General features: G+C 43.5%; 1 protein-coding gene across 1 annotated transcript in view; it reads left to right on the forward strand.

The window, feature by feature from the left end:
* The first annotated feature begins 559 nt into the window (after window positions 1-559).
* Window positions 560-15,000, forward strand: part of Kif6 (kinesin family member 6) — a 319,301-nt gene continuing 304,860 nt past the window's right edge. Inside the window, exons 1-3 of the mRNA XM_031347801.1 lie at window positions 560-756; window positions 5,431-5,540; window positions 9,961-10,035. Of these exons, the coding sequence (XP_031203661.1) occupies window positions 691-756; window positions 5,431-5,540; window positions 9,961-10,035 (251 nt within the window). The 5' untranslated portion in view covers window positions 560-690. The remainder of the gene's footprint in view (window positions 757-5,430; window positions 5,541-9,960; window positions 10,036-15,000) is intronic.

Consider the following 15,000-nt stretch of genomic DNA (forward strand, 5'->3'; position numbering starts at 1 on the left):
TATATATATACATACATATGTGTGTGTATGTATAAGTATATGCATATGTATGTATATCACAAAATTTCCAGTAACTATCAAACTGTGCCACATTGCAGTTTGGTTTTAATTTACATTCTCCTGGCGCGGGGAGGTTAGACAGGCTTTCAGAGTCTGTCTCCCAGGAACTCATCATTTCCAGACGCTTCACGTGGGAAGCAGTCTTTTCACAGGGAGTTCAACACTGCCCTTGCCCTTGGGCTGCGATTTTCTGTTGAGAACCTGCTTTATCACACAATGGTTTCCAAGTGAATTCAGAGCAGCTTGGGAATTTCAACCAAAAAAGGCCATTTCTGCAATGCGTGATAAACGGCAGACTGACTTCAGAGAGACGTAAAGGAGTTAAGGAATGCGGAAGAACTTGTTAGGGAAATAGACATACTAGGGCTTGCAAACTCTTTAACCCGAGTCCCAAGAGCATCTCCCACTGACATGCGCAGCGATTCCTGCTCAGTCCCGCCCCTCCGCTCCTCCTCTTAGTCCACGACCAATTAGGGAGAGGAGGCGGGAACCCGGGGCCGCAGTGCTGTTTGGGTAGCATCTTTGGTTACTGTTGCTAGGGCAGCGGTGTCTGCAAGGAGGTGGGAGCAGGAAGTTTTAGGTGGTCCCGACTCGGAAAGGTCAAGGGTCAGTGCGGAGTCTCCGCTGGTGATGGTGAAGCAGACGATCCAGATTTTCGCTAGGGTGAAGCCATCGGTGCGGAAGCAGCAGCAAGGGGTACGAGCTACCGGGCCGGGTGTGGGTCGCCTGGGGCAGTCGGCTCGGGCAGTCACGCACACTGCAGCCCCGAGGGAGGACGGGGCCCGCCCACAACCTCAGCCCCGCGCCCGGTTCACGTGAGCAAACTCTAGCACACTCTAGCACGTGGGCCTGTTTGCACACTCACCTGTCCTGTGCCCCATTCACACAGGGGTACTTCTTGCACACTTCTGGATCACTGCCTCCCAGCCCTGCATACGGAGCTCCCTTCAGAGGCTGACCTGTCCCCAATAAGGCAACCAGTTGGGCAAGTATTGTGATGTACCCTGGTAAACAGAATCATACAGTCACAGAGAAGTGAGCACACTAGATTTCGTGGCCTGCTGGGTTTCTTACCTAACTGTTTTGCTCTTCTGCAACATCCAAGGGTTTTTTGTTTGTTTCCTTTTGTTGTTGTTTTGACATGCATTCATTTTAAGTGTGCCCACAAGAAACATGTCTCTCTCCCCCAAATGCGTTAATCAGCCTTCTTGAGGTGTGTACTAAATCCAGAAGTTTGTCAAGGTTGTGAAGACAGGCTTCTGCTCTCTGCCTCCAGGGTGCCAGCAAGTCACACCTGCTGTGTTCGGAGAAATCACCACTCACCAGTCGACTTTTCTGGCTTATTTCTGATCCCCTGCTGGAGACTCTTGTCAATGTCCTCATTTTACACATGAGGACACTGTGTGATAGGTTAAGTGAAATGTCCAGGGTGCCTAGCTTGTGAATAGCAGGAACTGACATTTAATTTTAATTTAATTTGTTTGTCTTGAGACAGGGGCTCACTATGCTAGGTTGGCCTTGAACTCAGAGAGATTCGTCAGCTTCTGCTAACTAAACACTGGGATTGAAGGTGTTCAACACTACTCCTGCCTTTAATTTGAAATTTTAATTTTGCATTTGTATCAAGAACTTTAATTGTTTTTTAACTCTCTCCATGTCCCCTCTCATTTTTCTACCTTTCCCATCCAAACCTGCTTCTTATTTGTGGGGTGCAAGGTACTGAAGTACTGAGTTTAGTTTTCATCAAGGATTTTTAAGATTACATTTTCTCTTCAGAAAACAAACAAGACCCCCACTTTTTCCTGATTCCCAAAGTGAGTATTTAGGCAGTTCGGTCTGTATTTGTGAATGTGTAGAATAAGTGTACAGCTAATAATGTTTTGTCTCTATTCTGCTTCAGTGTTGTGAGTATATAAACATGTAACATTATGCCACTGTATAATTTAGAATTTGGCTCTGGTAATTTACATTCTTAAAACAAGGAGGTTATAAGATCTCTGCCATCAACAGCAGCAGTGGCCCTTTATCTCATGAGAAACGATCAGGAGAAGTAATAGGAAAAGACTCCAAAGAAAAAATAAGTCACTAAAAGCTTGCTTTATTTTACATGTAGGAGAGTTTTGGCTGCATGTACATATGTGTACCACATGCGTGTGGAGCCTGCAGAGGCCAATAAAGACACTGGATTCCCTGGAACTGGAGTTACAAATGGCCTGAGTTGCCATGTGGGTGCTGGGAATTGAACCCAGGTCCCTCTTGTAAGAGCAGTAAGTGCAGTTAACCACTGAGCCATCTCTCCAGGCCCAATATTAGCCATGTTTGTTTAAAGAAATGAAACAGTAGGGAGGGAACCCTGGTTTCCTTGCCTTTACCTTACCTTGCAATCACCCGCACAAAAACCTTTTAAAGTAATAGTGACCTTCCCATCCTTAGCCTTTGCTCTGACTTACCAGTCAGAGAGAAGGTGGCATGGTGAGGGAGGTAGGCAGCGGAAGAGTTGGGGAGCTCAAGACCAGTCTTGATCGATCGATCGAACTCTCTGAGTCATTAAATACTGAATTATACACATTTATAGATGCTGCTAGGCCCGGTGGCGCATACCAGTAAATCCCAGCAGTTAGTGGTGGTGGTAGTTGGGTGAGAGGAGACTGAGTCAGGAGGATTGCTGTGAGTTTGAAGTCAGCCTGGGCCACATGGTGAGCTCCATGCTAGTGTTGGGTACTATTTTATGATACCCTGTTTTTGGATTGGTTTGTTTTTGTTTTAAATATTTGGGTGAGGTGGCACACACCTCTAATCTCAATAGTAGTGAGGCAGAGACAGGTGGGACTCTGTGAGTTCAAGTCCAACCAGGTCTTCATAGTGAGTTCCAGGACAGCCAGCACTTCACACTAAGACCCTATCTCAAAATTAACACACACACACACACACACACACACACACACACACACACACACACACACACGGTGGGGAAAAGAGAGAGGTAACTGTCCTGTCTCAGATGATAAATCTTAATGAAAGAAAGGCTGATAGCCACCCTGTTAGACTAAAGTTTCTGGTTCTAAGAACTTTGTTTTTTCTTCTGTTTGATGGTGGTAATGCTGGGATTTGAACCCAGGGCCACTGGGGAGCTAGGGAAAACCTTGCCACTGTGCTGCCTTCTAGCTCTCTCAGGGCTTCTCAGTGTCAACCTCTTAATCACAGTGTTGGGACTTCGTTTCCTATCCCAGTCCCCTCTTCTCTGATTACTGAGTGTAGAGAGATACCAATTGTTTGTAAAGAGTTTTATCTTAACATTTTTAACTATGTGAGTGTCTGCGGGTGGGTATGTGCAGATGAGCATGGACCCCTGAGAGCCAGGAGGGAACAGCCGATCCCCTAGAGCTGGTGGCTCTGGGTGCTGGGGACCAAACTTGTGCCATCTGGAAGAATGGCAAGCGCTCTTAACTACTGACATCTCTAGCTTCCAGGCTAAGGTACAGATTGTTTTCTAAGAGTGTGTGTCATCCCCAGTTGTGTGTGTCTGTGCAAACCTGTTCCTTTCACTCTTTGTCTATCTGTTAAACTAGCAGTGCCCTACAGGATAGAGTTTTCAAATGTCTATTGGGAGAGAGAAATGTAGTCAGAGAGCTTTGAACCCTCAAATGCACCCCCTTCCTCTTCTGGTCTCAGAAGTTTGACTTCACAAAATAACTTTTTCACCTGAACTTTTCATGTTTTAAGTAAGGTGTTTCAAAAAGAATCTGCTTAGGTTGTGGCATGGTGACACATGGCCATTTCTCCCAGCACTTGGGTTTGGGGGCAGCAAGAGGTGGCTCTCTGCCATCTGGGTCAACTACTGAGACCTTGTCTCAAATAAAAAAAATCTGCTTTGGGAATTATTTGTACTTTCTGTAAACATAGGTAGGCTTTCCCTGGGTAGTAATGTGAGTCTTACCCTTGCATCATGCTTCTAAACGAGTCTAACCTATACAGGGAGTATTGTCTCTAAGCAAGCACTTCATTTCCTGGTGAAAGACAAGAAGACTTTTTTTGAATTTTCTTTTTATGGTGCATTACAAAATACTTCCATTTGCATTACATCATTTGAGCCCCGCCCCCACGCGCTCCCGCAAGGGATGCTGTTGATTCTGTTTCCCAGCCTTTATTATAAGGGTCCTTTGATTCTGAGAGCTGTGGCTGGTTTTACACCTGGTAGGTGAGTTCGGCGTGTAGACATAAAATCTCAGGGTTTGTTTATAGGCTTGAGTGTTCCTTTTCCTGGCCAAGAAACAAAAGAGTAGGCAACGGAGACAAGAAGGAGAAAATGGCACTGTTGTCAGGGTTTTAGGATCCTCTATTTCCATGTTAGCTTGGAAAGTGGAGGTGATTTTTTCAAGGTCACTTAGCAAGTAGAGGCTGAGCTTAGACAGCAAAGCCTAAGACATCAAAGACATGAAAGCACACACATCTCTTCAACCCACATGACTTAGCAGCTTCCAGGAGCTTGGGATTCTGAGGGATGTAACACAAACTTGGACACTCTTGTTAGCGCTCTGAGACAGTTCAGACCTCAGAGTTGTGTGTCTCTGTGTCTGTAGTTCACACATGCTCAGAAGTGCTTATGAGTTGTAGTGCCCACAATGTGAATTTCTCTTGACTAGGGAAGTGGTTCTTACCATAAGGCTTTCAAGGCTCTTCTCAAGACAGCAAGGATGTATTCACGCAACCAAATTTGCATATTAGATCATCCGAAGATGAGCACAGCCTTGATACAGCACCGTGGTGGTTTGGATGAGAATGCCCCCCATAGGCTCGGACATTTGAATACTTAATCCAGCTGTTGGCACTGTTTCAGGAAGCTATGGAACCTTTCCAGGGTGGAGCCATGCTGGGGGAAGTATATCACTGGGCTGGGCTTTGTAGGTTTATAGCCTTGTCGACTTCCAGGTCACTTTCTTTACTTCATGATTGTGTTTGAAGATGTGATCCCTCTGCTTTGTGCCTTGGCTACCTGATGCTATGCCGCATCCCCCGCACCATTATAGACTCTCTCACAGGACCTATAAGCCAAAATAAACTCTTTCTTGTATAAGTAGCTTCTGGTAGCTAAAACAAGCATCAATTTAGATTTTTAACTCTTGTTTTGTTCTAAGCATTTGTTTGAGCCCAGTGACAGTTCATATTATATGTGAAATTATATGTAAAATTATATACACTTTATGTATCATCTGTAAAAATATATATTCTACATATAATATTATGAATATTATACTATGATGTTTTGTCACAAAAGCAGTTTTTGTACCATTACAATGCTAATCATATCCAGGTCAGAGGTCATGCTGGAATTTTACCATTTAGATCCACTTGTTGTTTTTGTATTTGCAGATTTACTCCATAGATGAAGATGAAAAATTAACACATAGCTTGGAAATTGTTTTACCCCGAGACCTGGCAGATGGATTTGTAAACAATAAACGAGAGAGCTACAAGTTTAAGTAAGCATTATATCCCTCCTCCTTGTTTCTGCTTCGTTACTGAGTAAATGCTTGTCCTGTGCCAGTTCTGAGGTCATCAGCCCCATTTCTATGGCAAACATAACATGGCCACAGCTGGTACATAGAACTCAAGTTCATCATTAAGCCCAGGATTAAAAGGTAGGTTTCTGTGTTTGAGATTATATTCCAGGGCCAGAGAGATGGCTCTGGCCATAAAATACTTGCCTTCCAAGCCTGAGGACATGAGTCCTAATTTGAATGTTGGACACAGAATACACTCCTGAAATCCCAGGAAAGAATGGGAGGCAGAGACAGGTAGAGCCCTGTGAGCTCACAAGCCAGCCAACATGACAGAGTTCCAGGCCAGTGAGAGGTCCTTTCTCAGAGGGTGGAAGGCTACCTTGAGAATGCACGTGTGAAGTTGTCCTCTGACCTGTTCCCACATATTGTGAACACATGCACCTGTGCACACACAGATTACACACACATGAATACATATATACACATATGGATAATAAAGAAATAACACAATTCCAGTCTCAGATTCTGCTTTGTTTTGATCCCTCTGAGTATCTGGTGTTATTATTTTCCTGTTCTGCCCATTATGGGTTAGTTCCTGCATGAAGTCCATAAATGTGTAAATGTGATTAAAGGTGAGATGTTAAGGTCCAGTCCATGTATTACTTAAGTAGTCTTTCTTTGCAATATAAATGATACATGGGTCTAAGGCACACATGTATATATCCAGTGTCCCTTGGAACATCTACCTGAATTGTGTCTACACTGAAATGAGATACTCTGAATAGTATTCATTTATTCTGGATATTCCATATGAAAAATATAGGGAGAATATAAAATATCTCAGGATATTTTTTATATTGACAAAAATCTGGACATTTTGGATTAAATGTTGTTATTCTAATTAACAACTACTTTGTATGTTATAAAGTTTGATCTTGAAGTCTTCATTCTTAAGTAGGTAGATAATAGAGAAATTTGGATTGTTTCTTGTTCTACTATTCTTTTAAAAACCAGAGGATATCATTTTAAAATGGTTTAATGATTACAAAGTTTTAAAAATAAATTAATTTTTTAAAAAATAAATTTAGTATAAAAATATATTTGTGTGTACACACATAAATGCAGGTACCCATGGAGGCCAGAAGAGGGTGTTGGCTCCCCTGGGTTTGGCCTTAGAGGTAGTTGCCAGCTGCCCTACGGAGTTCTGAACTTGGGTTCTCTCTAAGAACAGCAGGTGCTCTTAACCTTAACGGCTGAGCCATCTCTTTGATCACACGGTCCAAGGAATTCAATACATTTTGTGGGCATTACTCTAAAATTATATCTCAACCTAATCAAAACCTTGGTAGAAGGCCTAAAATGTGGGAGGCCCTTGATATGTTATTTGTGAAGTCAGTAAGTTAGTAGATAGGGTGACCAAAATGAACTTTGTACAGGGAACCTTTCAGAATATATTCTGTGTTCACTCTATATCATCTTGAAGGCTCCTGGCACATCTTGATGAGATGAAATTCCTAAACCTCACGGAAGTGGGTGGGAAATGCTTTATCCACTCAAGGTCACCAACAACCAGATGGAAGAAGCCAGAGAGCCTTGTTCAGTAGCAGCAAGGAATTCAATACATTTTGTGGGCATCAGAGGCCCTGCAGCAGGGCTAATCCCATACCAGAGTAGATCAGGGTCACCCAAGCTCTTTAGAGCACACACTTGCATGGTGGTCATGTGTTTTGTGGACCTCTGTGCCATGCTGGCATAGGGTGTGAAGCGGTGACTCAGACATACTGACAGCAAATGCTACCACCTCATATATACGTTTGCCTCCTGTGTCCTTAGACCAGTGGCTTGCAACCTGTGAGTTTTGGCCCTGTCAGGCTCAAATAACCCTTTCATAGGGATTGCCTAAGACCTTGGGAAAGCGAATATTTACACAGTTCATAACAGTGGCAAAATTATAGTGATGAAGAAGCAACGGAATTATTATTTTTTTGTTTTTATTTTTTTAAAGATTTATTTATTTTATGTATATGAGTAAACCATTGCTTTCTTCAGACACACCAGAAGAGGGCATCAAATCCCATTACAGATGGTTGTGAGTCACCACGTGGTTGCTGAGAATTGAACTCAGGACCTCTGGAAGAACAGTCGGTGCTCTTAACCTCTGAGCCATCTCTCCAGCCCCAATTATTTTTATGGTTGGGGGGGGGGGTCACCACAACATGAGGAATGGTATTAAAGAGTCACGAGATTAGAAAGGTTGAAAACCTCTGCTCTGGACTATTCACCATTTATTCATCTGGAATGAAGCTTGATGAACCCTAGGGATCCTTTGAAGTTAATATTGGTCCCTGGTGATGCATTGCTTTCTGTTTTATATTTCTAATCTTAACTCTGGACATCCATCAGCACTTCTCAGTGGAAACAACTGTCTTGTGTGTCCCCCACAGTCTTGCTGCCTTAGTTGAATATGTACAGTTGACTGGTGTAGGGAGGCATGTCTCTGAGGTCTGTAGCCACCCTGAAAGTTCCTTAAGATGCCCTCAAAAGTATTGCTTGAAAGTTTTTATTTTAAAGACTGCATCCTCTCAACTTTTTTTTAAGAGAGTAAGGTACTGGGGAAAGATCTCAGTTGATAAAATGCTTACTTTGAAAGCTGGAGAGCCTGAGTTTGATCCCTGGAAGCCACATTTATTATTATTATTATTATTATTATTATTATTATTATTATTATTATTATTATTATTATTCACTTTACATCCTAATCCCAGCCCTCCATCCCTCTTCTTCTTCCAGTCCCATCCTTACAAATTCCTTCTTCCTTTATCTCCCTCTTCGTCTCAGAGAGGAGAAGCCCCCTTGGCTACCCCATCCTAGGACACCAGCAGGGGTTATGGAGACTGAAGTGACCACCTCCTTTAGCCAGGTGGGACTTCCAGTGGAGGGATGAGGACATCCACCCACTCACAAAACTTTCAACCCTAAATTTATGCTGCCTACAAGATGCACGGGGTAAAAGTGGAGCGGAGATTGAGGGAACTGCCAACCAGTGACTGTATCCACATTTTAAAGGCCAGATGGGTTGACATGGTATGATCCCAGAATCAGGGAGGTAGAGACAGGTAAAACCTTAGGGTGTGCTGGTCAACCAGCCTAGCCTACTTGGAGAAGTCCAGGGCAATAAGAGACTGCCTTTAAAACATAAAGTGGATGAAACCTGAGGAATACACCCAAGGTTGTTTTCTGACCTCCACACACACAGACATATGGCCACAGACTCTGTCTCTGTGGTCTCTCTCTAGCATGCATGCAGCTGTACCTGCAAACACACACACACACATACACACTCACATCCATGCAGATGCTCCTGCATACACATAAACATTTACAGACACACACACACACACACACTCACATCCATGCAGATGCTCCTGCATACACATAAACACATACACATACACAGACACACACACAGAGACACACAAAAACAATCACATCCATGCAGATGCTCCTGCATATACATAAACACACACACACACTCACACTCTCACATACGTGCAGCTGCACCTACATTCACATAGACATGCAGACACATACAGAAAAATTTAAATACACAGAAAGTATAAAATCATGCCAGTCGGCACTCTCCATTGGAAGACTCTCTTTAGTAGGGGCTATACTTGCTGCTAGCACCTCAGCCCTCTACAGGAGAACACACTGTCACTGGAGTCTTCTACCGTGCTGGCAATCTCATGTGAAGTTTAGGAGTGATTCTGCAGGCAGCATGAAATGGACACTCGGCTACCTCCCAGATCTCCCGTCCCTACCATTCTGCAAAGCAAATGAGTGTTTTCTGACTTTTGAATCATTGGCCAGAAAATGAGACAGCAGCACCCTAAAGCCAGTCGTAGGAGGAGATACCAAGTAAGTGGGCAGTGAGCTGCAGTGTCTGCTTCATGTTCAGGAGTCACACTTCACACGTGCATGCTTTCTCACAGGGCAGGCAAGCATGCCTCAGGATGTCCAGAGACCTTTTTCATCCCCTTTAGTGGGTTTCCAGCCCATGCAGTTCTTGAGGCTTGACTCTGATGCCAGCCACAGCCACTGTCCCTCTTGAGCGCTAAAAATACACAGTTTATTATTTGGTTCAAAGCTGGTGTGATTTTTTTTTTCAGAGGGGGACAGTTGTACAGATCTTGTCAAAGCCATATTGTTTACCCACCATTTGTGAGCAAGATTACAATGACACAGTGTGGGAAGTGACAGGGCCAACATTGTGTTAGGTTAGGTAAGTCCGGTGATGTCACTGTGGGTCGTTTACAAACATGTTTTTGAAAACAAGATCCACTAATCCAATAGCTTTGAAAGGCTCAGCCTTGAGATAATTACCATTTTTATCTTGCAGGTTTCAAAGGATTTTTGACCAAGAGGCTAAGCAAGAGATCATTTTCGAGAACATTGCCAAACCAGTCGCCGAGAGGTAGGATTTCCCAGGCTCTGTTCTGGGCCTGTGGCTTTTCATCTTGTGTTCAATCCTCCGGTGGTTGTGGTAATTTGCTTCCATGTATCAATCTTACGCTCAGGCCTCAGGGCATGAAACGGTGATAGCATTAATTATTTCTATTAATAGCTGTTTGTTTTGGACTCAGATTGGGATCCCTGCGGCAACGCAGAGATGAGGACAGACCAGCTATTCTTTTAGTCTCTTTTTGAAAGGTCCAGTGTGGGGCTGGAGAGATGACTCAGGGGTTAAGAGCGCTTTATGCACTTGCTGAGGCCAGAGTTCAGTCCCCAGAATCCACTGAAGAGCCCACAGCCACCCTGTAACTACAGTTCCAAGAATCTGACACACTCTCTGGCCTCCAAGGGCGCCTGTGCACACTTGTACACATGCTAGTATGCACGTGCGTGCACACACACACACACACACACCTAAGGAGATCCTTTCAAAGGTTCCTTAACCACGTCTTATGCATGCTCACACTGTTTAAAATGGTGTGACTACTGGTGTGGGAAATCTAGACACTTCTGCTTGTTATTCCAGTTCTTTCCTTTGTTCAAAATTTCTTTTATTGTTACTTTTATGATTTTAATTTTCATGTGTGCCTGTATGGTGTATTTGTGTGTGTACACATGCATGCATGCATGTCTGTGTGTATGTGTGTGTGCATGTATGCATGTGTACATGTGCATACATAAGTGTTTGTGTGCATGTGTGTGTGCAAGTATGTGTGCTTGCATGTGCATGCCTGTATGTGCACATGCTCACGCATGTGTATATGTGTGTGCTTTTGTGTGAGTATGCATGAACTCAACTGTTCTTGGGAGTGTGGAAACTAGAGGTCACTGAAGGTCAACATTGAGATGTCTTCCTCAGTGGCTTCACTACCTTATTTATTGAGACAGTCTTTCATTGAACCTGAAGTCACTGTTCCAGGAAGACTGCTTGGCCTGTGAGACCCTAGGATCTGCCTGTTTCATTCCCAGTGATGAGCCTGAGAGCATGCACTACTGTGCCAGGCTTCCAACAGGAGTGCTGGCATCTGAACTCAGGTTCCCGTTCTCGTATGGCAAACAAGCGGTTTACCCATTGAGCCATTTCCACCAGTGTTTCAAATAGTTAGGTGGACAAGGAATATGGTTAAAAGATGACCCTCTGGAGGCATAACAATAGTTGGTTCTATTCCTCTTCAGCTTGGCTAAGCTTTGGTCCTTACTTCCGAGGGCCATCCATTTTAGTCTACTTAGACAGTTCCAGGCTGGTGAGTGTAGTAATGAAATTTGCACAATGGTGTTGGAAAATCAGATGCAAAACATATCAATGTATCTTGGCAAACTCTCTGGGTCTAGATCAGTGGTTGTCAACCTGTGGTTCTCAATCTCATTTGCAAACCTCTGTCTCCAAAACTATATTACTATTCATAACAGTAGCAAAATTACAGTCACGAAGTGGCACCAAAAATAGTTTTATGGTTGGAGGTTGCAGCATTAGGAATGTTGAGAGCCACTGGTATAGATAGATAGTCATGCCCTTGGCAAACAAAAAGTCCTTTGTGTGGAATCTCACGAAGAGCAACTGCTAATCAGGCCGCTTTCTGATACTTAAGCCATCAGAATGGTTCACTGGCCATTCATTCATCTTTCCAGATGAGATAACACTTATGTCTGCTAAATGAAGCCAATTTTCTAGTCCATCTCACGTCACTCTCCGAGGGACACTGGGGAAGGCCTAATGTCACACCTTGTCCCTCACACTTGTGTTGTGGATCTTGCTCAAAGCAAGCTCTTTCCATCTCATACAGCCATCCTTCTCTGATAAAATACAATCAAATAGACTTTAAGTACTTCATCTATAACCACAGTCAGGCAGTCTTTCTTTGGTGCAGTTCAGGTGGTCCCAGTCAGATGACAAACGTGGCTGAAATTACATTCCCTTCAGCAATCATTTGCTTTAGGTTATTTTTTCAGAGAGATAGTTTTGCATTTAATTTTAAAAATTTGTATTTATGTGTATGCATATGAATACACACACATGTGTAGGTACCTGCAGAGGACAGGTGTTGGCACTGGATTCCCTTGAATTGGAGATATGGTTGGCCATTAGTAAACATGTGGGTACTGGGATCCAAGTTCAGGTTCTCTTTGAGAGCAGAAAGTAGTCCTGACCACTGAGCTATCCCTCTGACCTGTGGCCTTTGTCTTTTATTTGGAAGCCTTCACTCATTCACGGAGGGAACCTCATTTCTGTTTCCTGAGGGGCTGAGGTCTTTCTCCTTTACTGACTCCCCCATCTCCAGTCCCCATTGTGGACCCCACCCCTTTCCTCAGCTTTTCTTTATGTCAGATCTTTATCTGAAGATGATGATAAATTCACAGATGACTCCAGGATCTTTCTAGCCATTCCTATTTTCCTTCCTGTCCTTCCAAGAATTGATAGACAGTGATGGTTAAGGGAAGTTAAGGCCTTCTGGGAAACTCTTTCTGCACAGATGTGTAGTGTGGACAACTGGCAATACTTTTACTCCAGTATTTGGGTTTGTAAATGACTGTCCATAGCATAGCCAAACTTAAGACATACATTAAATAGGCTGGGTGTGGCTGGCTACACCAGCGAGTTTGCCCAGTTCTTTGTCCCTTGCAGATTAAACAGGAGCATGAGCTCACCTGGCATAAATTCTATCCTTCCCTGTGAATTTTGAGCTTCCATTTTATACACACTCTGTGTTCTGTGTCAGAACTTGCAGCATATTACTTGCCATTGTTAGATAATGGTAAGAATACATTTATGCATGAAACAGAGTGCCTTTACAGCTTCAGAGATTTTTACAACGTGGAGAATCTGACTCAGCTCCTGTAAGAGTCTCATGGAGTCTCCGATATGATAACCCATGCTTGAGGTGAGAAGGCATTACGCTGGGCATCTGACAGACATTCGCTAGACCATGCAGTAAGGAAGCATAGCTGTGAGATGGGAGCAGATCCTCCCCTCCCTCTGATTGGTCCTTGTGTTGCTGAGACGGAGATGGAATGCTTTCATCGCACACCGCTGTGAAACTCACGGGTGCCACTGGTCACTGAAAGGTCATTTTTTCCAACCTGTCTGCCTCTCAGCGTAGTTCAAGCATGTGACTCAGCTCTCTCCCCCTGGACTTTGAGACAGGGCAAGCTGAGATGCGGGTCTGACTGGGGCTGTATGTGGGGGGGGGGCAGGCAGTAAAAGCAAAATTTCCCTTTAATTTCCCAGTTCCTGGATTTTTCTTTCCTGTGAGCCATGTCCCATAGCTCACTCACACTCAGTCACAGTTCCATGAGCCCAAATGATGGGTCTTTCATTTGCTCCTAAAATGTCTTCATTCTGTATAAATATTCTCAGAAGAAAAGAATTAGAACATATGATTCAAACTATTCATCATTCATTCAGTGGAATAATCAAGTTAATTCATTCATTCATTCATTGTGAGGCAGAGTCTCACTACATAGCCCTGGTGGGCTTGGAACTCACCATGTATACCTGGCTGGTCTCAAACTCACAGAGATCTGCCAGCCTCTGAGATGAATGGTGCACTTGACAATGTTCAATGACTATTATACTAGTGATGTGTCAGGCCCAGACTCTAATCCTAGCTCTTAAAAGGCTGAAACAGGAATTCCTAGTTGAAAGACAACCTAGTCTATAGGATTGACACACACAAACATATACAGAATTAAAATGAAAACAGTAAAATCACACACACACACACACACACACACACATGTATACACATATACCCCTTAACAAGTCTCTGTTCATATGCCACCTTCTTAAGAAGGCCACCCTTATTAAAATTATGTGCCCTCCCTCACCACCATGGCATTCCTGATGTCCCCCTCCTCCACTACCTGATGTATATTCCTGATGCCATTTCCTCACGCAATGTCTGCTGTCCACTGCCTGTCGCCTCTGTTGTCAGGTCAGGGATTATCTGTGTGGCTCTCCAGGCATCTCTTGCAATCACCCCAGTAGGTATCCAGCTGGCACCTGTGGAATCAATGTTGTCTGAAACGGCCAGATAAACACACCATTTCATCCGAGCCTGAATTATACATGGGATAGCAAGGGGATCGTCCTTGTCGTACAAAAGGCAAATCACATCCTCAAGCGTTTAAATTGTTCACAGCTAATGTTTTTGTGTTTTACTGATTTTAATCAATGGGAATTGCCATTGTGGAGGCACGAACTCACTGTGTACTCTTAGCAGGGGGGTTATCATGGTTATATGTTTTGGGCTACAAAAGACTTTCAGAACACTGAAAACTTGGTTAAAAAATGAAGACAGAGTAAAAAAACAAAAAACAACAAATAATTTAAATAATGGCTACTTGTTAAGAATATTTGTTTCCAGGCTAAGGAGAAGGCTCAGCAGTTAAGAGCACTTGTTGTTCTTGTAGAGGACCAAGTTCACTTTCTAGCACCTGCATGATGGCTCACAACTGCTTGTAATTCCTTCCAGCTCTAGTGATCCCATGCCCCTTCTGGCCTCTTTGGGCATTGCACCCATCTGTACATATACACATACACGTACATACACATAATTAAAAATAAATTTTTATCTTAAAAGGATATTTATCTCTTCTGAGGCCCCATTTCCCTCCATCTTAGTGTTAACTGTAGTAAGAATTTACAATCCACATAAGCCCATATAAAAGACACACAATCCAGATACTTTATTTATAAGCTATATGCCTAGATTGGGCAGATAAGGCTGTACTAACTTATTGCCCAGTCATAATGCCCTCACTACCTGTAGTTTCTCCTGACCACATGGTTCTGGTTCATGGCAGCTTCCTCCTCTTCCTCCCCCCCACCTGTAACCCTCTTTCTCCAACCTCCACTTCCACCTTTCTCTCCCGAATGCCTAGTCACAGGCTAAGGCCAGTTAAATGTGGCATCCCTTGAGTAAGTGAG

This window comes from Mastomys coucha, unplaced genomic scaffold, assembly GCF_008632895.1.
Source record: "Mastomys coucha isolate ucsf_1 unplaced genomic scaffold, UCSF_Mcou_1 pScaffold3, whole genome shotgun sequence".
In the NCBI taxonomy this organism is placed as follows: Eukaryota; Metazoa; Chordata; class Mammalia; order Rodentia; family Muridae; genus Mastomys; species Mastomys coucha.